This window comes from Lethenteron reissneri, chromosome 57 (genome assembly GCF_015708825.2).
Source record: "Lethenteron reissneri isolate LAM-NWPU_2019-01 chromosome 57, ASM1570882v1, whole genome shotgun sequence".
In the NCBI taxonomy this organism is placed as follows: Eukaryota; Metazoa; Chordata; class Hyperoartia; order Petromyzontiformes; family Petromyzontidae; genus Lethenteron; species Lethenteron reissneri.
This window is the reverse complement of record NC_083835.1, coordinates 9,706,841-9,724,909: the sequence shown is the minus strand read 5'-3', so window position 1 is coordinate 9,724,909 and position 18,069 is coordinate 9,706,841. Positions and strand designations below refer to the sequence as shown.

At 52.4% G+C, this 18,069-nt stretch overlaps 1 protein-coding gene across 1 annotated transcript in view; it reads left to right on the top strand.

The window, feature by feature from the left end:
- The first annotated feature begins 2,643 nt into the window (after positions 1-2,643).
- LOC133357148 (calpain-5-like) overlaps positions 2,644-18,069 on the top strand; it is a 30,847-nt gene continuing 15,421 nt past the window's right edge. Inside the window, exons 1-4 of the mRNA XM_061574958.1 lie at positions 2,644-2,889; positions 14,327-14,458; positions 14,790-14,998; positions 16,881-17,073. Coding sequence (XP_061430942.1) covers positions 2,713-2,889; positions 14,327-14,458; positions 14,790-14,998; positions 16,881-17,073 — 711 coding nt within the window. The 5' untranslated portion in view covers positions 2,644-2,712. The remainder of the gene's footprint in view (positions 2,890-14,326; positions 14,459-14,789; positions 14,999-16,880; positions 17,074-18,069) is intronic.

Sequence of the window (18,069 nt, the reverse complement as noted above, 5' to 3'; positions counted from 1 at the left end):
AACATCAGAGTACAACGCCACATTAAATACGCACTACAATGACAATAGTTTAAAGCGATTTGAAGCATGTTTCATTTTCAAAATGTAAATGTTTTTTTTTTATGGGGGGGGGGGGCAGAGCTTTGTGACGTCATATTTGAGGGGGGGGGTCTGACTTTTTGTGACGCCGTGTGACGAGCGGGGTGGGGGGTCAAAAACTGTCCAAAATCGCGTGACGTCATTTATGGACGGCCCCTTTGTGGCTAATCGGATTCCTCCTCCAGTATAAACACATATTCTGATTGTGAATGGTGTTGCTCTGCATCGACATTCACACATCGAACTTATATAACTCACGTGGTTATACTGGTAGGAACGAAGTGGACCAGACACCAATAGATTATATCGTCCGTCCGTTTGTCCGTCCGTCCGTGTAGCAACATCGCCCCCTACTGCAAACACTTGGCAGGACCCTACAAAAACCTTTTGACTCAGTGGGGCTTTCCTGGCTTAACAAGTGTAATAATACATTATGTTTATATTCTTTGGTTATTCGTTCCTACCAGCCCACCCAACAGGGTCCTGTTTATGAACGTAAAATTCGTGGCTTGCTTTCCATTCCCTCTATGCTGCACTGCTATCGCGTCTTTGTAGCGTCTCTTGTTGACCCCGTGCCCCCACTGGACATCTGTGTGAAAGAGCTTCACAGCTCATGGGATTCCTCCTCCTGCAGTCTCAATCAAGATGATCCTGAGTCTGACATCAGCCGGAGGAGAGAAGAACGCCGCTGACTCGAGAGGGGACATCCACAGGAGCTGCCGGTCGCGACGCCATACACAGGAGCTGCCGGTCGTGACGTCATACACAGTGGCTGCCGGTCGTGACGTCATCCACAGGAACTGCCAGTCGTGACGTCATCCACAGGAGCTGCCGGTCGTGACGTCATACACAGTAGCTGCCGGTCGCGACGTCATCCACAGTGCCTGTCAGTCGTGACGCCATTCACAGTAACTGCCGGTCGTGACACCTTACACAGGACCTGCCAGTCGTGACGTCATCCACAGTGCCTGTTAGTCGTGACGTTTTCTACAGTACCTGCCAGTCATGACGTCATCCACAGGAACTGCTAGTCGTGACGCAATCCACAGTACCTGCCAGTTGTGACGTCATCCACAGTGCCTACTAGTCGTGACGTCATCCACAGTGCCTGCCATGTGTGACGTCATCCACAGTGCCTACCAGTCGTGACGTCACCCACAGTGCCTGCCAGTCGCGACGTCATCCACAATGTGTGCTGGTCGTGACGTCATCCACATTACCTGCCAGTCGCGACGTCATCCACAATGTGTTGGTCGTGACGTCATCTACATTATCTGCCAGTCGTGACGTCATCCACATTGCTGCCAGTCGTGACGTTTGCACAGGAACTGCCAGTCGTGACGCAATCCACAGCACCTGCCAGTCGTGACGTCATCCACAGTGCCTCCCAGTCGTGACGTCAATCCAAAGAGCGTTTCAGACATGACGTTTTAGCCAAAAGCGGCTTCGAATCGTGACGTCACATCCAAAGTTCCAATCAGACGTGACGTCATATTCAGTGCCGATCGGCCGCGACGTCATCTAGAGTGCCAATCAGTCGTGACGTCATATCAAATTAAAGTTGCTATCAGTCGTGACGTCATCACGGCTGTTTATCTTTCGCGTGGGCGGCATCGGGTAGAGGCTGCGAGGGCGTGGCCCGTGTCTCCGTCTCCCTCCCGTGTCTCCGTGTGTCTCCGTCTCCCTCCCGTGTCTCCGTGTGTCTCCGTCTCCCTCCCGTGTCTCCGTGTGTCCCTGTCTCCCTCCCGTGTCTCCGTGTGTCCCTGTCTCCCTCCCGTGTCTCCGTCTCCCTCCCGTGTCTCCGTGTGTCTCCGTCTCCCTCCCGTGTCTCCGTGTGTCTCCGTCTCCCTCCCGTGTCTCCGTGTGTCCCTGTCTCCCTCCCGTGTCTCCGTGTGTCCCTGTCTCCCTCCCGTGTCTCCGTGTGTCCCTGTCTCCCTCCCGTGTCTCCGTCTCCCTCCCGTGTCTCCGTGTGTCTCCGTCTCCCTCCCGTGTCTCCGTGTGTCCCTGTCTCCCTCCCGTGTCTCCGTGTGTCCCTGTCTCCCTCCCGTGTCTCCGTCTCCCTCCCGTGTCTCCGTGTGTCTCCGTCTCCCTCCCGTGTCTCCGTCTCCCTCCCGTGTCTCCGTGTGTCCCTGTCTCCCTCCCGTGTCTCCGTCTCCCTCCCGTGTCTCCGTGTGTCTCCGTCTCCCTCCCGTGTCTCCGTCTCCCTCCCGTGTCTCCGTGTGTCCCTGTCTCCCTCCCGTGTCTCCGTGTGTCTCCGTCTCCCTGTCTGTCTCTGTGTTGCACTGCTGTCCCCGTGAGTTGGTCTCCTCACGATCTGTCTCCGTGCCCCACGTGCGTACAACACTTGCCTCCCCGTGTCTCTGTGTGTGTGTCCTCCGTGTCTCCCCCCCCCCGTGTCTCTGTGTGTGTGTGTCCTCCGTGTCCCCCCCCCCCCCCCGTGTCTCTGTGTGTCCTCCGTGTCCCCCCCCCCCCCCGTGTCTCTGTGTGTGTCCTCCGTGTCTCCCCCCCCCCCCCCCCCCTGTGTGTCTCCCTCCACCCCCCGTGTCTCCCCTCGTGTCCCCCCGTGTGTCTCCACCACCACCCCCCCCGTATCTCCCCCAGCATCTCCCCCCCGCCGCGTCTCCCCACGGCGCCATGGTGCACGCGAAGCCCTACAAGGGGCAGGACTACGCGCGTCTGCGGCGCGCGTGCGCCTCCCGCGGGGACCTCTTCCGAGACGAGCTCTTCCCCGCCGGGGAGACGGCGCTGTCGCCCGCGGGGAGCGCCGGCGGGCGGGCGCCCTCGGGGCGCGTTCAGTGGAAGCGCCCAAAGGTGAACCCCCTCACCACCCCTCACCACCCCTGCTGAACCTTCACCATCCCTCACCACCCCTTTACCATCCCTCACCACCCCTTTACCATCCCTCACCACCCCTCACCATCCCTCACCACCCCTGCTGAACCTTCACCATCCCTCACCACCCCTCACCACCCCTGCTACTAAACCCCTCACCACCCCTCACCACCCCTCACCATCCCTGCTACTAAACCCCTCACCACCCCTCACCACCCCTCACCACCCCTCACCATCCCTGCTAAACCATCACCATCCCTGCTAAACCCTCACCCCCTGCTAAGCTTTGGTGAAGCAAAAGCCTTAAGAGAGCGTAGATTTAAAAAAGAAATTCAAATTATGGCAGCTGATAAAGGCCACTAATGTAATGACGTCCCGATCATATTATGATAATAAAATGTAAGATTTACTGGAGGAAGATACCAATATTAAAATTAAACGAGATCCAAGCAATACTTTTGAACGCAAGACTTCTGCAATCATTGCGAATTCATTAATCCCCAAGACTGAGCAATACCAAATTAAGCCACATGCCTCAAAACTACCAAGAGTGTATTGGCTACAAAAAATTCATAAAATCGGTATCCCATGTAAGTACAATAGGCTCTGCCACATATAAATTAGCTAAATATGTAAGTAAACAAATACAACCCTACATCGGAAGGACAGCTTCATTCATAAGAAATTCAGAACATCTTGTGTGAATGTGATTAAGGATATTAAACGTAAACCCTAATGATATTCTGGTAAGTTTTGATGTCATTTATCTGTTCACTAAGGTTCCAGTTGACGAGTCACTTCAATTACTTGATACACTGGTAAAGAAGCCAGGTTTACCAGAAGACATTCCAAAACTAGCCGACCATTGTCTAAATGACACTGATTTCTTGTGGAGAGGTGACTTCTTTAAATCCGTACATGGAAAACTTTGAAACAAGAGCACTTGCCTGAAGTATATTAAAAACATCTTTTTGGTTTAGATATGTCGATGACACTTTGGTTGTCTGGCCACATGGTAAAGATGCACTTATTGCATTTTTAACTAATCTTGAATGCGCAAAACCCAGCCATTCAGTTCACCATAGAAATGTAGGTGAACAACACACTCCCATATTCTTGGTTCTTTCGGTAAAGTCACGTAGAAGGGAAATAATATAATAATCATGTTGTATTTAAGTTTTATTATTTTATTATTTCCCTTCTACATGACTTTACCGAATGAACCAAGAATATGAATCCAGGCATTTACGAAAGCTTTAAATCGAAACACACTCCCATTCCTGGATATTTTGCTTGGACGCGGTCAAAATGGCAAAATAACACACAGCGTCTACCGAAAGGGAACGCACACGGATGCCTATCTGAATGCAGATTTGCATTATCACCCAGCACAGAAATCCTCTATCATCTAAACGCTCATACATTGGGCAAAGACAGTGTCAGATGGTGAAAGTTTAGGGATAGATATTAAACATGTTAAAAAGCACTAAGACTGAATGGCTATAATAATGCTCAAATTAACAGAGCATTGAATGCCAAATCAAGATCGAACAACAATACTACTGAAAGTGATCAGATTATCAAAACAATTCAAATACCATATATCTTGGGAGTTAGTGACAAATTAGCCCGTGTTTTGCCAAAGCAAAACATTAGTGAGATTTGGTACGGTACACAAAATTCAACAACTAGTGTCTTGTACTAAAGATGAATGACTGAATTTATCAACAGAAGGTGTATATCGGATGAATTGCTTATGCGGTAAGTGTTATATTGGACAGACTGGGCGTAACATTAGCGTAAGACTAAAAGAACACCAATGGAACATTAAATTCTCCCAAACACAGCTGTCAGTAGTGGCAGAGCATGCTTGCCAACAAGGGAATTCAATTGATTTTGATACCGTTGAAGTGTTATGCAGAACTAATTATTCCTGGCCAAGATTAGAGAATCATTTGAAATTGAGAAGAACACTATGGGGACCTCATTTGCCAGTAAAAATATGATAATTGGTTCTTTACCCTTCTATCTGGCAACAAAACTGACGCAAAAAAAGGTGTCAGTTTTGTTGCCAGATAGAAGGGTAAAGAACCAATTATCAATTGAGAAGAATTCAAATAATTTTCATCGCTGTGATAGCTATAGACTCAGCGCAGCCTGGAAGCATATTAATTTATTTCTACCTCCGTGACTTTACCGAAAGAACCAAAGAGTATGGATTCCTGCAGTCACGAAAGCTTCAAATAAAGATGGAAGCGTATTATTAAGTAATACACAACACATATTGCAATTCCTTACTGGTGAGTCACATGCTAAGTGGCTGATTACTGATCTATTACATAATTGTATACAACCCCACCTCCGCCTCTGATCTCGAATCCTGATTCGGTTCATCAATGATGACGTCATCCTGCACTCTTTAAGACTGGAAGCAGGTGGATGGCTTCACTATTCTGGCAAATCGCCCGAAGATGCTGGATGTAGTTTTCAGCGTAACGTCGTACTACTCAGATTGTAAATGTTGTAGATCCACTCTTCAAGACACCGGTGGGCTAAAGTAGTGAACTATTTGTCTTTTGTCAATGTGACACATTTTTTACTCATTGGCCGTGTTGGGTGGAGGCGGGTTGCGACACGTTTATAAATAACGCGATCTATCCCATAAAGATTTATTATGAAACCCTCACCCCTTGCTAACCCTTACTATGCTGCAAAACCATCCCCCCATACTAAACCCTCACCCCCTGCTAAACCATGACCCCCATGAGAATAGGGTTTGCCCTTTTTTCTGGCAACAAAACAGGTGTTGCGATGTTAAAACACCAAACTGAAACCTTTTACAAGGAATCATGTCTGCATTAACCACACTACTTGTGGTCAGAATGCAAAAAAAACATACTCTGATAATAAATGCATTGTCTATGAGACTGATTGGTCCACACTAGCGACAGCTTTCATTTGAGCCTCATCTCAAACGGTGTTAGACCAGAGGACACCAAAAGGCGTACAGCACAAAGACAAGCAATATCAGAGTACTGAGAACTCGGGGTGAGCGGCTACATCATGGGACCTCCTTTGCCAGTACCAAAATATCAGAATAGGCAAAAACGGACACCGCGCGGGACCTTAAAATGAAAACAATAACAAACAGAGGTGACGTTTCGGCCAATGGCCATACTCAACAGCATATTGGTCAGAGAGAGAGTGGACTTTTTTGGTTGCTGTTGTAAGGCACTGCGAATGCAGATCATTGCAGAAATTTTTTTTTTACCGCAGTTCACTCCGCGTACGCCATGCTGGCCGTATGCGCTCTACTCAGCCCAGGGCTCGCTAACCTGTGGCTCTGGAGCCGCGTGGGACGGCCCTTTAAAGATTGCTTGGTGACTTGATTAAGGACCACCGTCTTATATTCACAGCAGAGTCCATTGCCGGTCGTTCTGGTCCCATTGAATTTTTATATTACCGAATTTGAATAAAGATGGCACTTGTTATTTTGGTTCGCCGACCCCTGTGCTAGATGTTCATAGGCAGGACGTCCTCTTTCCGTATTGGACGTGGGTCTTGGTTCGACGCCCAACTCTAGAATGAGCACGGAATCGTCACGAGCGTCGCTGTGGAGAAACGTGAACAGAAGAAACTTCTTCCAGCGGTGCCGCTACCCCGATGAGACAATCATGCGATTCGTGATTGTAATTCTGTCTCGGCAAAAGTAACGCCACGTGATTATCGATGGATTATATCGCTTCTATTATAAATGCCTGGTGTTATGAGAGCCGATCAGAAGGCCTGAATCAAAAAGTTAGAGAAAATGGAACCCCCTCCCCCAAAGATGTGGGGGTTTCCGCCGCACGCACTGCGCACACCCTTTCAACAAATTAGCGACATCCTTAGCCATAGCGGACAAGAAGAAGTCCAGCTTAAGTGTGGCCAACGTCTTATGCACACCCAGGTGCAACAGGCGCTCGTGTACCGCCCAAATGACCTTACCCCGCAGGGCAGTGGGAACCACAATGTTATAACGGCGCAACCCTCCGTCCCAATGCACGAGCAATCCGCCTCTGAGGATGACAGAGACGACACCCCGTCGATCCCCGCCCCCATCAGCCTCCCTGACACGGCGTCGCAATTTAAGCAGGGAAGCCTCCTCAACCTGGAGGCGCCCCATTCTTCGTGGTCCAGCCCAATGACGGCATCACGTGCCATCGGACCCTCGGCCACCTCAGATGTTACAACCTCGGCCGACGCTGCAAGGGGAGGGGGCGAGTGCTCGTTGGGCGGCTTACAGCTCCCGGAGCCCGAAAAACACGCGCACCCGCCACTCGTTGGTAATCACAACAGGGCGTCAGCGTTCGTGTGTCGGGAGCCTTTGCGATAGGTAACATTAAAGGAGTAGTCCTCGAGGACCTCCAACGTGAAAGTTGGCCAGACGGCTGTTCAACACGCAGCGCGTACTGTAGCGCTGCATGGTCTGAGCGCATCTCAAAGCGTCTACCATACAAATACCATACAAATAGTTCTTGGTGTGTGACACAATACCGTTGTTCGGCCGGAGACAGCACTCTGCTTCCGTATGCGACAACATTCTCGACGCCATTGACACCTTGAGACAGAACAGCTCCAATTCCGGTGTTACTAGTGTCTGTATCGAGGAAGAACAGCAAGGAAAAGTCGGGGTAGCAGAAGGGAGGGGTGTTCACCAAGCCAACCCGGAGCGCAACAAATGCGGCCTCCTCTCCCCCAATGGAATTTATGACTCTTTGCCATCAAGGCGTGGAGAGGTTTAGCGATTGTAGCGAACTTGGCGACAAAACGGCGGTAATAGGACGCGAATCCTATGAAATTGCGCACCTCCCCCACCGACTTGGGCGTTGGCCAAGTACGAACACACGTGGTTTTGTCTGGGTCAGTCGCAATTGCCGATTCACTTACTACGTGGCTAAGATACCGAACCGATTTCTTGAGAATGTGACACTTCTGTGGTTTAAATTTCAGGTTGGCCGCACGCATTTTGAGAAAGACAACGCGTAGCCGTTCCAGGTGTTCATCAAACGTATGGCTGAAAACGATAACATCGTCGAGATATATCATGTACGACTCCCACTGGAGACCAGCCAGAACCAATTCCATTCATCGCTGGTGTGGAATGAAGACCCGTCGGAAGCCGATTGAATTCGAACACGCCTTGTGGTGTACGAAAGGCTCTTTTGGGCTTGGAGTCTTCGTCTAGTGGCAACTGCCAAAACCCGGATAGGAGATCAAGAGTTGAAAAGAACCGCGCCCCTGCTAGGGCATCCAGTGAGTCGTCCATTCGGGGTAGAGGGTACGCATCAGCTACCATCCTGCTTTTTAACAAGTACAATTAGGGCTCCCCATGGGCTGGTGGACGGTGAAATAATATCCGCGGCTAACATTTCGTCAACCGTCAGCCGAACGTGTTATTTTTCCGTAGGGCTCAGCCGGTAGAGATTCTACCAGATGGGAGCGGCGTCACCCGTATCAATGTAATTACTCAAAAACGTAGTGCGGCCGATGTAAAATTTCCCTTTGCTAAAACCGCCGAAAATTTGCGCAAAAGCGCCCTCAATTTCCCCCTCTGAAACTTGGACAATTCTGCATTCTCTGAATAAAGCATATCCATCCACCCCCCATCAGAACTCTGGTGCAGCCGCGTATTCGACGTGGCACCTACACTACCAACAATGCTTCCCTCATGACGCGCTGGCGACGCATGAGCTAGCACGGTACTTTCTTGGATGACCGACGTGTCTAGCCCTGCTTTAAGAACCTGAATGAAGGGTTCCTGACCGTTGGATACCAACGTCTGGGCCCCTACTCACGTCAATCCACGACTGGCTTCATTAGAAGGTCTAGCGGTTTCCTCAATCGCAAGGGGACCAATATGTGCGTGCCGGGGGGAATCTTCACGTCCTACGTGCAAGTGCTTGCACGGTAGTGTTAGCTGTGCACAAGCGAGTGGGAGAAGGCAAAAATGCCATTCGACAGCCGGATGGTAATTCCAGGCACCTCTTGTAAATACAAATTTTCAGGGGCATCCTTCCCAAAAAGTCGGTCCTGAGCAAGCACGGAATAGCAAGGGATGTCGACACAAGAACCGGCCCCGTCAATCTGATATCCGCAATGCACACCTCCGCTGTTATTCTCCCAATGATGCCCAATGAGCCGCCATTTACGGCAAATCACGGAGCTTCGACAGGACATAAGATACGACATTTATGGGGAATGATGTTATAAATCAACTTTGAGATGATGGTCGCTGATTTGGGCCGGTCGGCCCGATCAAAGTCCGAACCCTCCCGCACCGACGCACGACCGAAACGGAAACCGAATGGACGAGATGGGTGAGTGGATTCAGGGGCCGAGTGTGTGATGTGTCGCGACTCGCCTCTGGGTGTAGTGAAGTGGAAGACGGTCGGGCGGATGACGGCAATGGTCCGGGGAGGCGTCATCGCGGCACTCGGCAGCCTGACGAGACGTGTCCCGGCAGGCCGCAGTTGTAGCACACAACGAGCCCGCTCCCAGGACGAGGAGATGTCTTCTGCCGTCATTGGCCGTCCGTCCGTCGCACGTCGCACCATGCCGTCCCATCACTCGCCTCCGCTCTGGGTCGACGTGCAGGCTGGGACGGGTTCCACATCTTCAGGTGTATCCGTCCCCTCACGGGGCGTGGTACACGCCGCCAACCCTTTGTGCCGTTGCAAGAGCTGTTGAGCCTGGATGCATCTTGCAACCTTGATCGACGAAAGGTCGTCGTCTACGGGCGGCAGGACGATGTTGAGGTCCTTAGCCAAAGCCAAAAATCTCTCAAGGGCCAGCGAGTCGACTCCGTCGTGGTCCATCCTCGGAAAGGCAGCCTTCGCTCGCGCCAAAAGTGCACTACGGAAGGTGAGGGGCGTCTCGGTTCCCCCTCTCCTTCGCGTAGCGAACTTATGGTGCACGTTCGACGGCGGCTCCTAAATTGCCGCCATTTGGTCAAATGCTTGAGTCAGCGTGGCCCTCTCCGACGGCGGGATGGTGATAAACGCCGCCAGGGCGCCGTCATCAAGAGCGGCGGTGTAGTATATAGGCATATATGCCTACACACCATCCATACAATAGAGTCCGTAGATACTACTAACGCCATTGTAGTTACTAGGCATATATGCCTACACACTCTACATACAAGAGTCAGTAGTACTGAGTATCTACTGACTATCGTATCTACTGACTATAGTAGTATCTTTTGACTCTATAGTATATAGAGTATGTAGGCATATAGGCCCACTGGGGTTTGTAGCTCTCTTGTTTTTAGAAGTAGTATCTGCACACATTGGGGGGGGAGGGGGGGAAGAGGACATCAGTGGGGGGGGGGGGGGGGCGACTGGCCAAGCGCAAAGTGCCCCCGCCGCAGGAGCTAGAATAAGGTGGCAGAAATTGAAGTTCATGGAACGTCTCGCATTCGCCACAGCACCACAGTGCATAACCAGAAGCGCCACTTGTTGACGAAGAGCCACTTGTTTGCTCTTCTTGGCGGCCGACCCCTGCACTGGAAGATAAACGACAATCGTGGTGAAGTTACAGAGACGGACAATTTGACGGAATCCCGGTTAACCCAATGAGCTCTGTAGCTCTTCTGGACAGGTGTCCAACCCAAAGATATAAAACAAACACGAGTTTTTATATTAACCAGGTAAGGTCCACTGAGGTTTGTTGCTGACTTGTTTTTAGAAGCGACCTGGCGATCACAAATGAAAGCTCAGGGGGTCTGCAGCCAAAATAACAGCAAGGATTGTTTTCTAGAATTCGGTAAGAAACTCAACATTTCAAGAGCTGCAGTGCACGTGATGGAAGCGGCATGGTGGTGCTCCTTCATGGACAACGTCTCGAAGTGGTTCTCAAAGAGCCGCATTCCAATCCGGAGTCGCAGGTTTGCCGACCCCTGTGATAGCTCAACATAGGGGCCGTCCATAAATGACGTAACGCACCTGGGGGGGGGGGGGTCAGACATTTGTGACGATGTGTGACGAGGGCGGGGGGGGTTGAGAAATGTGACGTCACATCAAAATGCGCAACTTCAAATAAATATAGACAACACGTTCTACTTAATTAAATCGACTTTTTAATACATGTTTTCTTCTACAACATCAGAGTGCAGCGCCACACATTAAACACGCACTACAATGACAATAGTTTAAAGCGATTTGAAGCATGTTTAAAAAAAAATTTGGGGGGGGGGGGGGCAGAGCTTTGTTACGTCATATTTGAGGGGGGGGGGGTGTGGCTTTTTGTGACGCCGTGTGACGAAGGGGGGGGGGGTCAAAAATCGTCCAAAATCGCGTGATGTCATTTATGGACGGCCCCAAAGTAACTTATCATCGCGTGGAAATTTTAGATGTGACTACCTCACCTGGTATACAGGAGATCGTGGGTTCGATCCCGACCCTGATGCCTGTTGTATATTTGGAGTGTGCATGTTTCTCTCCCCGTGGTCGCATGGATTTGTGTCCGGGTCCTCCGACTTTTCCCACCACTTTTAGAATCACCATCACACGTTCAGAGTGTTTGGCTACTGCTAAAATGTCCACGCGGTGATGATCATTTTTTGATCGCCAGGTCGCTTCGGCAAAAAAGCCACACAGCTTGGTGTGCGTTTACCTGGTAAACTGCATGAAACAATCGTACATATCAACCCGATTAAAACGACAGAGTAGCACAGATTAAAAAGCGATAGTTATCAATGAAACCGACGCGATGAGTCATGGCTGCGAGCGGTAATCTAACACCCGCGTGCGTGCATGATACCAGGACGCTGCACCTGCGGTGAATGCGCTGTCACTGCTGTTATTAGATTACTCTATTGTTGTTCCGTGTTGCGTAACGTTACCTGAACAACTCAACTAGGATGATGCACGCAAAGCAGCCGTCATCGCCCCTACTGGCAGAAGGCGAATGCACTGTGACAGCTGCCACAAGGGGTGCCCCTAGGCGAGACCACAGCAGCAAGTCACTTGCAAATGAGGCTCTATCCTTATCTCTGGAAATGTCAGCTGCTTAAAACAAGATTAATTTGACATTGGGAAACTATTTCTACGGGTCTTTGTATATCTATGAACCTGTATTTCTCTCCCTTTATGTGTATCTCTGTATCCATATGCATTTCTCAATGCATATTTCTATATAAATCTGTGTCTCTATCTGTCTCTCTACATCTCTATGCATCTCTATGGGTCTCTGTGTTTCTATGAATCTCTATGCCATATTGGTGACCCAGGTAAGTTGTGCGAATAAGACTTCCATCCTGGTCTCCTGAGTTCTCACATGGTCACACAATCCACCTGGAAACTTTCACGAAATATTTTGTCAGGAAGTTAGACGTTTCGGAACAGCGATACGACCCATCGCTCATCACGTGGCGTTACCTTTTGCTGAACGGAATCGCAATCGCGAATCGTGTGATCGTCACAGCAACGCCAGATGTTTCTTCTGTTGCATTCTCCATGGCGATGTTTGTGATGGCATATTGTCAACCCCTGATCAGGGCCTACCTTATTACAGACCAATTCAGACCTTATTGGTCACTCCGTGCCCTTATAAATCTCAACGTTTATCCTTCAAAGTCCTATCACAAGAGAGAAACACAAACAAATAGACAAAAACTAATTTTTGACCTGAAAACTCAATTTACCTGTACAAGAATACGGGTAAAGCATATGGGTTGACAGGTATGTGATGCTTCTGTGTTTATTGTAGAGTATGTCGTCGAACCGGGACCTACGATTATCAGGGTCAGCGACGTGCGGTGTGAAAGACGCCCACCATACATACCAACATGTCTAGCACGGAGAGAGAGCTCCTACCTGCCTATAAACATCTGGCAGTAGCAAAGGCTGACCCTGCTGATGAGAGACTGTTGAAATCGGTCCAGAGTTTCGCTCGTGCTGAACCAGGGCCTTCGAAAACTAAACGAAAACCGAGCTGTGTAGCTGTTTTTCAGAAGCGACCTAGCCACAAACGGTCTCTCAGCAAAGTGGCTCATCATCACGTGGACATGTTAGCAGCAGCCAAATACTCTTGGTTCTTTCGGTAAAGTCACGTAAAAGGGAAATAATAAAATAAAATAAATAAAACAATAATATTCTCACGACGTTTCGATTGCAACACAAGCAATCATCATCAGGTGTGAAAACCACAGCAAGAAAATTTGAAAAAAGTGGGGCTTTTATTATTTTATTATTTTTCTTCTACGTGACTTTACCAAAAGAACCAAGAATATGAATCCCTGCAGTCACGAAAGCTTTAAATCGAAGCAGCCAAATACTCTAAACGTTTAATGTCGATTCTAAATGTGGAAGGAAAAACTGGAGGACCCGGAGAAAAATCCACGCGACCATGGGGAGAGAGAGACACGTAAACTCCAAATATACAGCAGGCGTCAGGGTTGGGATCGTATCCACAACCTCCTGCGTACCAGACGAGGTAGTTAACGTCTCCTAGCCACCGTGGCAGCGATTGTTCTGTGGAGTCTATCTGCAGAACAATCGCCGTTGACTTCCCCCCCGGAGTTTTGCCAATTTTATCGACCCCAGACAGAGGGAGTGATGATGGGCTGAGTCCACCCCCCACCAGTCGGGGTAGTTAACATCTCCCAGCAGCGCGGCGCCTGAAACGATGCAGTCCCTGAGAAGGAGGAGGGTGCCGTGTGGCTGGCGGGACGAGTGCCGCGTTACCACCCGAGTGGTTTGGAGAGACGGGACGGTGGTGTGGAGTCGGCTCGTTGGCCGCGGGGGGGGGGCTGGGGGGGTCGTGCCGCGTGGCGTTGCAGCGGCCTCGCGGGGTTGCGCCACGGAGAGCGCACCGACCATCCGGCGCTCGCCGATTCGCTCCAGCTACCGATTCCGGCGCTCAGTCTCCTCCCCCGGTGGGCAGACGTCCTCTGGGACGCGGCGCGTTCCTTGGCTACCACTCCGTGCTTGGTGTTGACCACCGGCCGTCGTGTGCCTCGTGGCCGTTACTGCTGCTGCTGCCCAAGCAAACGCTCTTAACAATGAACCTTCCCCATGATGATGAGTGTGGCGTTGATGATGCTGCTGATCTGCTGATCATGCTGATGATGATGTACCTGCTGCTGATGCTGATGATGATGCTGATGATGACGTGCGCTCAAGAGTTGGGTGAGAACCCGTGCCTCTTTGTGGTAATGGTGATGACGAATGTAGCTTTGATGATGATGCAGGTCTGTTAGTAATGCGTCTGATGATGATGCTGATGAGGTGTGCACATAAACTGTGTGAGGACCCGTCTCTTCGTGGTCATGATATTGACTGTAATGTTGATGATCATGCTGCTGTTAATGCTGATAATGATGATGTTGATGCTGATGATGCTGATGGTGATGATGCTGATGGCGATGTGCGTGCAGGAGCTGTGCGATGACCCGCGTCTCTTCGTCGATGGCATCAGCGCCCACGACCTGCACCAGGGCTCCCTGGGGAACTGCTGGTTCGTGGCGGCCTGCTCCTGCCTCACACACAGGAAGAACCTGTGGACTACGGTAACACTCCTCCTCTACCACTCCTCCTCTACCACTCTCTCTCTCTCGTGAGTGCGGTGAATCGGCAGGTGCACTGAGCGATGGGCCCAGAGAGGTTCCCTCGAGTCTGAGCGGCTGGGCGGCCATGCTGGTGGTGGTGGCGGCGGTGTTGATGATGGTGGTGTTGGTTGTTGATGGTGGTGATGGTGGTGATAGTGATGGTGGTGCTGGTGGAGTTGCTGGTGGACGTCTCTGTTCGTTCGCAGGCTCGGATCGATGCCTCGTGTCACCTCTAACCTCCCCTCAATCCCCCCCCTCCCGTGCCCCCCCCCTCCATCCCCCACCCCCCCAGGTGATCCCCGACCACGAGGACCAGGAGTGGGACCCGGCGCACCCCGAGAAGTACGCGGGCATCTTCCACTTCCGCTTCTGGCGGTTTGGCGAGTGGGTGGACGTGGTGGTGGACGACTTGCTGCCCACGCTGGACGGGCAGCTGCTCTACTGCCACTCGAACTCGTCCAACGAGTTCTGGTCGGCGCTGCTCGAGAAGGCCTTCGCCAAGTGAGTGGACGCGTGGCGCGTGGCGCGTGCCGCGTGCCGCTCCGGGCCTGCCGCGAGTCTGCGTGGCGCGCGGCCGCGGTGAGACCTCGAAGGGGGCCACAGGGGGGGGGGGTGCAGTCTCATTTGCAAGAGCGAGTGGCTGGGTGCGTGGGTGTGTGTGTGGTTGGGCGAGTGGGTGGGTGCGTGGGTGGGTGGGTGACTTGGGTGGGTGGGTGACGTGGGTGGGTGGGTGACTTGGGTGGGTGGGTGACTTGGGTGGGTGGGCAGGTGATTTGGGTGCGTGGGCGGGTGACTTGGGTGGGTGGGCGGGTGACTTGGGTGGGTGGGCGGGTGACTTGGGTGGGTGGGCGGGTGACTTGGGTGGGTGGGCGGGTGACTTGGGTGGGTGGGCGGGTGACTTGGGTGGGTGGGCGGGTGACTTGGGTGGGTGGGCAGGTGACTTGGGTGGGTGACTTGGGTGGGTGGGGTGGGTAGGTGGATGGGTGGGTGAGTGGATGGGTGGGTGAGTGGGTGGGTGAGTGGGTGGGTGGGTGGATGGGTGGGTGGGTGGGTGGATGGGTGGGTGGGTGGGTGAGTGGATGGGTGGGTGGGTGGGTGAGTGGATGGGTGGGTGGGTGAGTGGATGGGTGGGTGGGTGAGTGGATGGGTGGGTGGGTGAGTGGGTGGGTGGGTGGGTGAGTGGGTGGGTGGGTGAGTGGGTGGGTGGGTGGGTGAGTGGATGGGTGGGTGGGTGGGTGAGTGGATGGGTGAGTGGATGGGTGGGTGAGTGGATGGGTGGGTGGGTGGTGAGTGGGTGGGTGGGTGAGTGGGTGGGTGGGTGAGTGGGTGGGTAGGTGGGTGGGTGGGTAGGTGGGTGGGTGAGTGGGTAGGTGGGTGGGTGAGTGGGTAGGTGGGTGGGTGAGTGGGTAGGTGGGTGGGTGAGTGGGTAGGTGGGTGGGTGAGTGGGTAGGTGGGTGGGTAAGTGGGTGGGTGAGTGGGTGGGTGGATGACTGATTGGTTGTGTGGGTGGGTGAGTGGGTGACTGATTGAAGGGAATTCGAGGGGCCTGTGTGGATAGAAGGGAACTCAGGGGAGCAGTTTGGCTATAGGGTAACTGGTGGGGTAGCTGTGTGTGTGTGTGTGTAAGGGGACTGGGTGGCTGTGTGTGTGTGCAGGCTGTGTGTGTGTGTGTGCAGGCTGTGTGTGTGTGTGTGTAAGGGGACTGGGTGGCTGTGTGTGTGTGTGTGCTGTGTGTGTGTACAGGCTGTGTGTGTGTGTGTGTGCAGGCTGTGTGTGTGTGTGTGCAGGCTGTGTGTGTGGAGGCTGTGTGTGCAGGCTGTGTGTAGGCTGTGTGTGTGCAGGCTGTGTGTGTGTAGGCTGTGTGTGTGCTGTGTGTGTACATGCTGTGTGTGTGTGCAGGCTGTGTGTGTGTGCAGGCTGTGTGTGTGTGCAGGCTGTGTGTAGGCTGTGTGTAGGCTGTGTGTGTGTGTGTAGGCTGTGTGTGTGTGTGTAGGCTGTGTGTGTGTGTACAGGCTGTGTGTGTGTGTGTGTGCAGGCTGTGTGTGTGTAGGCTGTGTGTAGGCTGTGTGTGTGTGTGTGTGTAGGCTGTGTGTGTGTGTGTAGGCTGTGTGTGTGTGTGCAGGCTGTGTGTGTGTGTGTGCAGGCTGTGTGTGTGTGTGTAGGCTGTGTGTAGGCTGTGTGTGTGTGTGTGTAGGCTGTGTGTGTGTGTGTGTAGGCTGTGTGTGTGCTGTGTGTGTGTGCAGGCTGTGTGTGTGTGTGCAGGCAGTGTGTGTGTGCAGGCAGTGTGTGTGTGCAGGCTGTGTGTGTGTGTGTATGCTGTGTGTGTACATGCTGTGTGTGTGTGTACAGGCTGTGTGTGTGTGTGCTGTGTGTCTGTGTGCAGGCTGTGTGGCTGCTACGAGGCTCTGGACGGGGGCAACACGGGCGACGCGCTCATGGACTTCACGGGGGGCGTCTCGGAGTCGGTGGACCTGCTGGAAGGGGCCTTCTCGCAGCAAGACGACGAGAGGGACAAGTTCTTCAACATGCTGCTCAAGGCATACAGCCGCGGGGCGCTGCTCAGCGGATCCATACGGGTCAGCCACTGCCACCATCGCCACCAATACCACCATCACTACCATCATCACCACCACCGCCACCATCACCACCGCCACCACCACCGCCACCACCACTACCATCATCACCACCACCACCACTACCATCATCACCACCACCACCACCGCCGCCACCACCGCCATCATCACCACCACTGCTACCATCACCACCACGAACGCCATCACCGCCACCATCGCCACCAATACCACCATCATCACCACCACCATCACCACTGCTACCATCACCACCACGAATGCCGCCACCACCGCCATCATGACCGCCACCTCCACCGCCACCACCACCACAGTTCGTACACAGACAACGATCTCCCTGTGTTACCTGTTGTGGCAAGTGCTGTTAGCGAGTAACGCCAATGAAGGCCGGCACGGCACACAAGGGGGTGGTTTGGCCAGCACCACGTCCAGCCACCTTTGTTTTCCCAATGCCAATGTTTACACGTGGCACCAAGTACTCGTGTAACGCTGAGCCGACCTAAGGGAGGCCCAGGACTGGTTCAGATATCCTCCATTGTAATTGGTCAAACTCGGGGTCGGCTCAGCTCGGGGTCGTAGCGCAGCACTACCGCACTGCTCCATACACACACGCATACACAGTCTCAACACACACCACACCCACCACAACTACACACCCACCATAACCGTTCCCCGTGTTGTTACCATGACGACCGCAGCCTGGATGTAGGGCCACGTTAACAGTGTAACCTTGGTGCTACCATAATAACCAATCGTGCTACCGTAGGCTCTGGGTTCCACAGAGATGGAGGCACGCCTGTGCTGCGGCCTAGCGAAGGGCTTGATTAAGTGTCACCTTGGTATTACCATGGTAACCATGGTGTTACAGTGGTAACCGTGGTGTTACCTTGGTAACCATGGTGTTACAGTGGTAACCGTGGTGTTCCCGTGGTAACCATGGTGTTACAGTGGTAACCGTGGTGTTCTCATGGTAACCATGGTGTT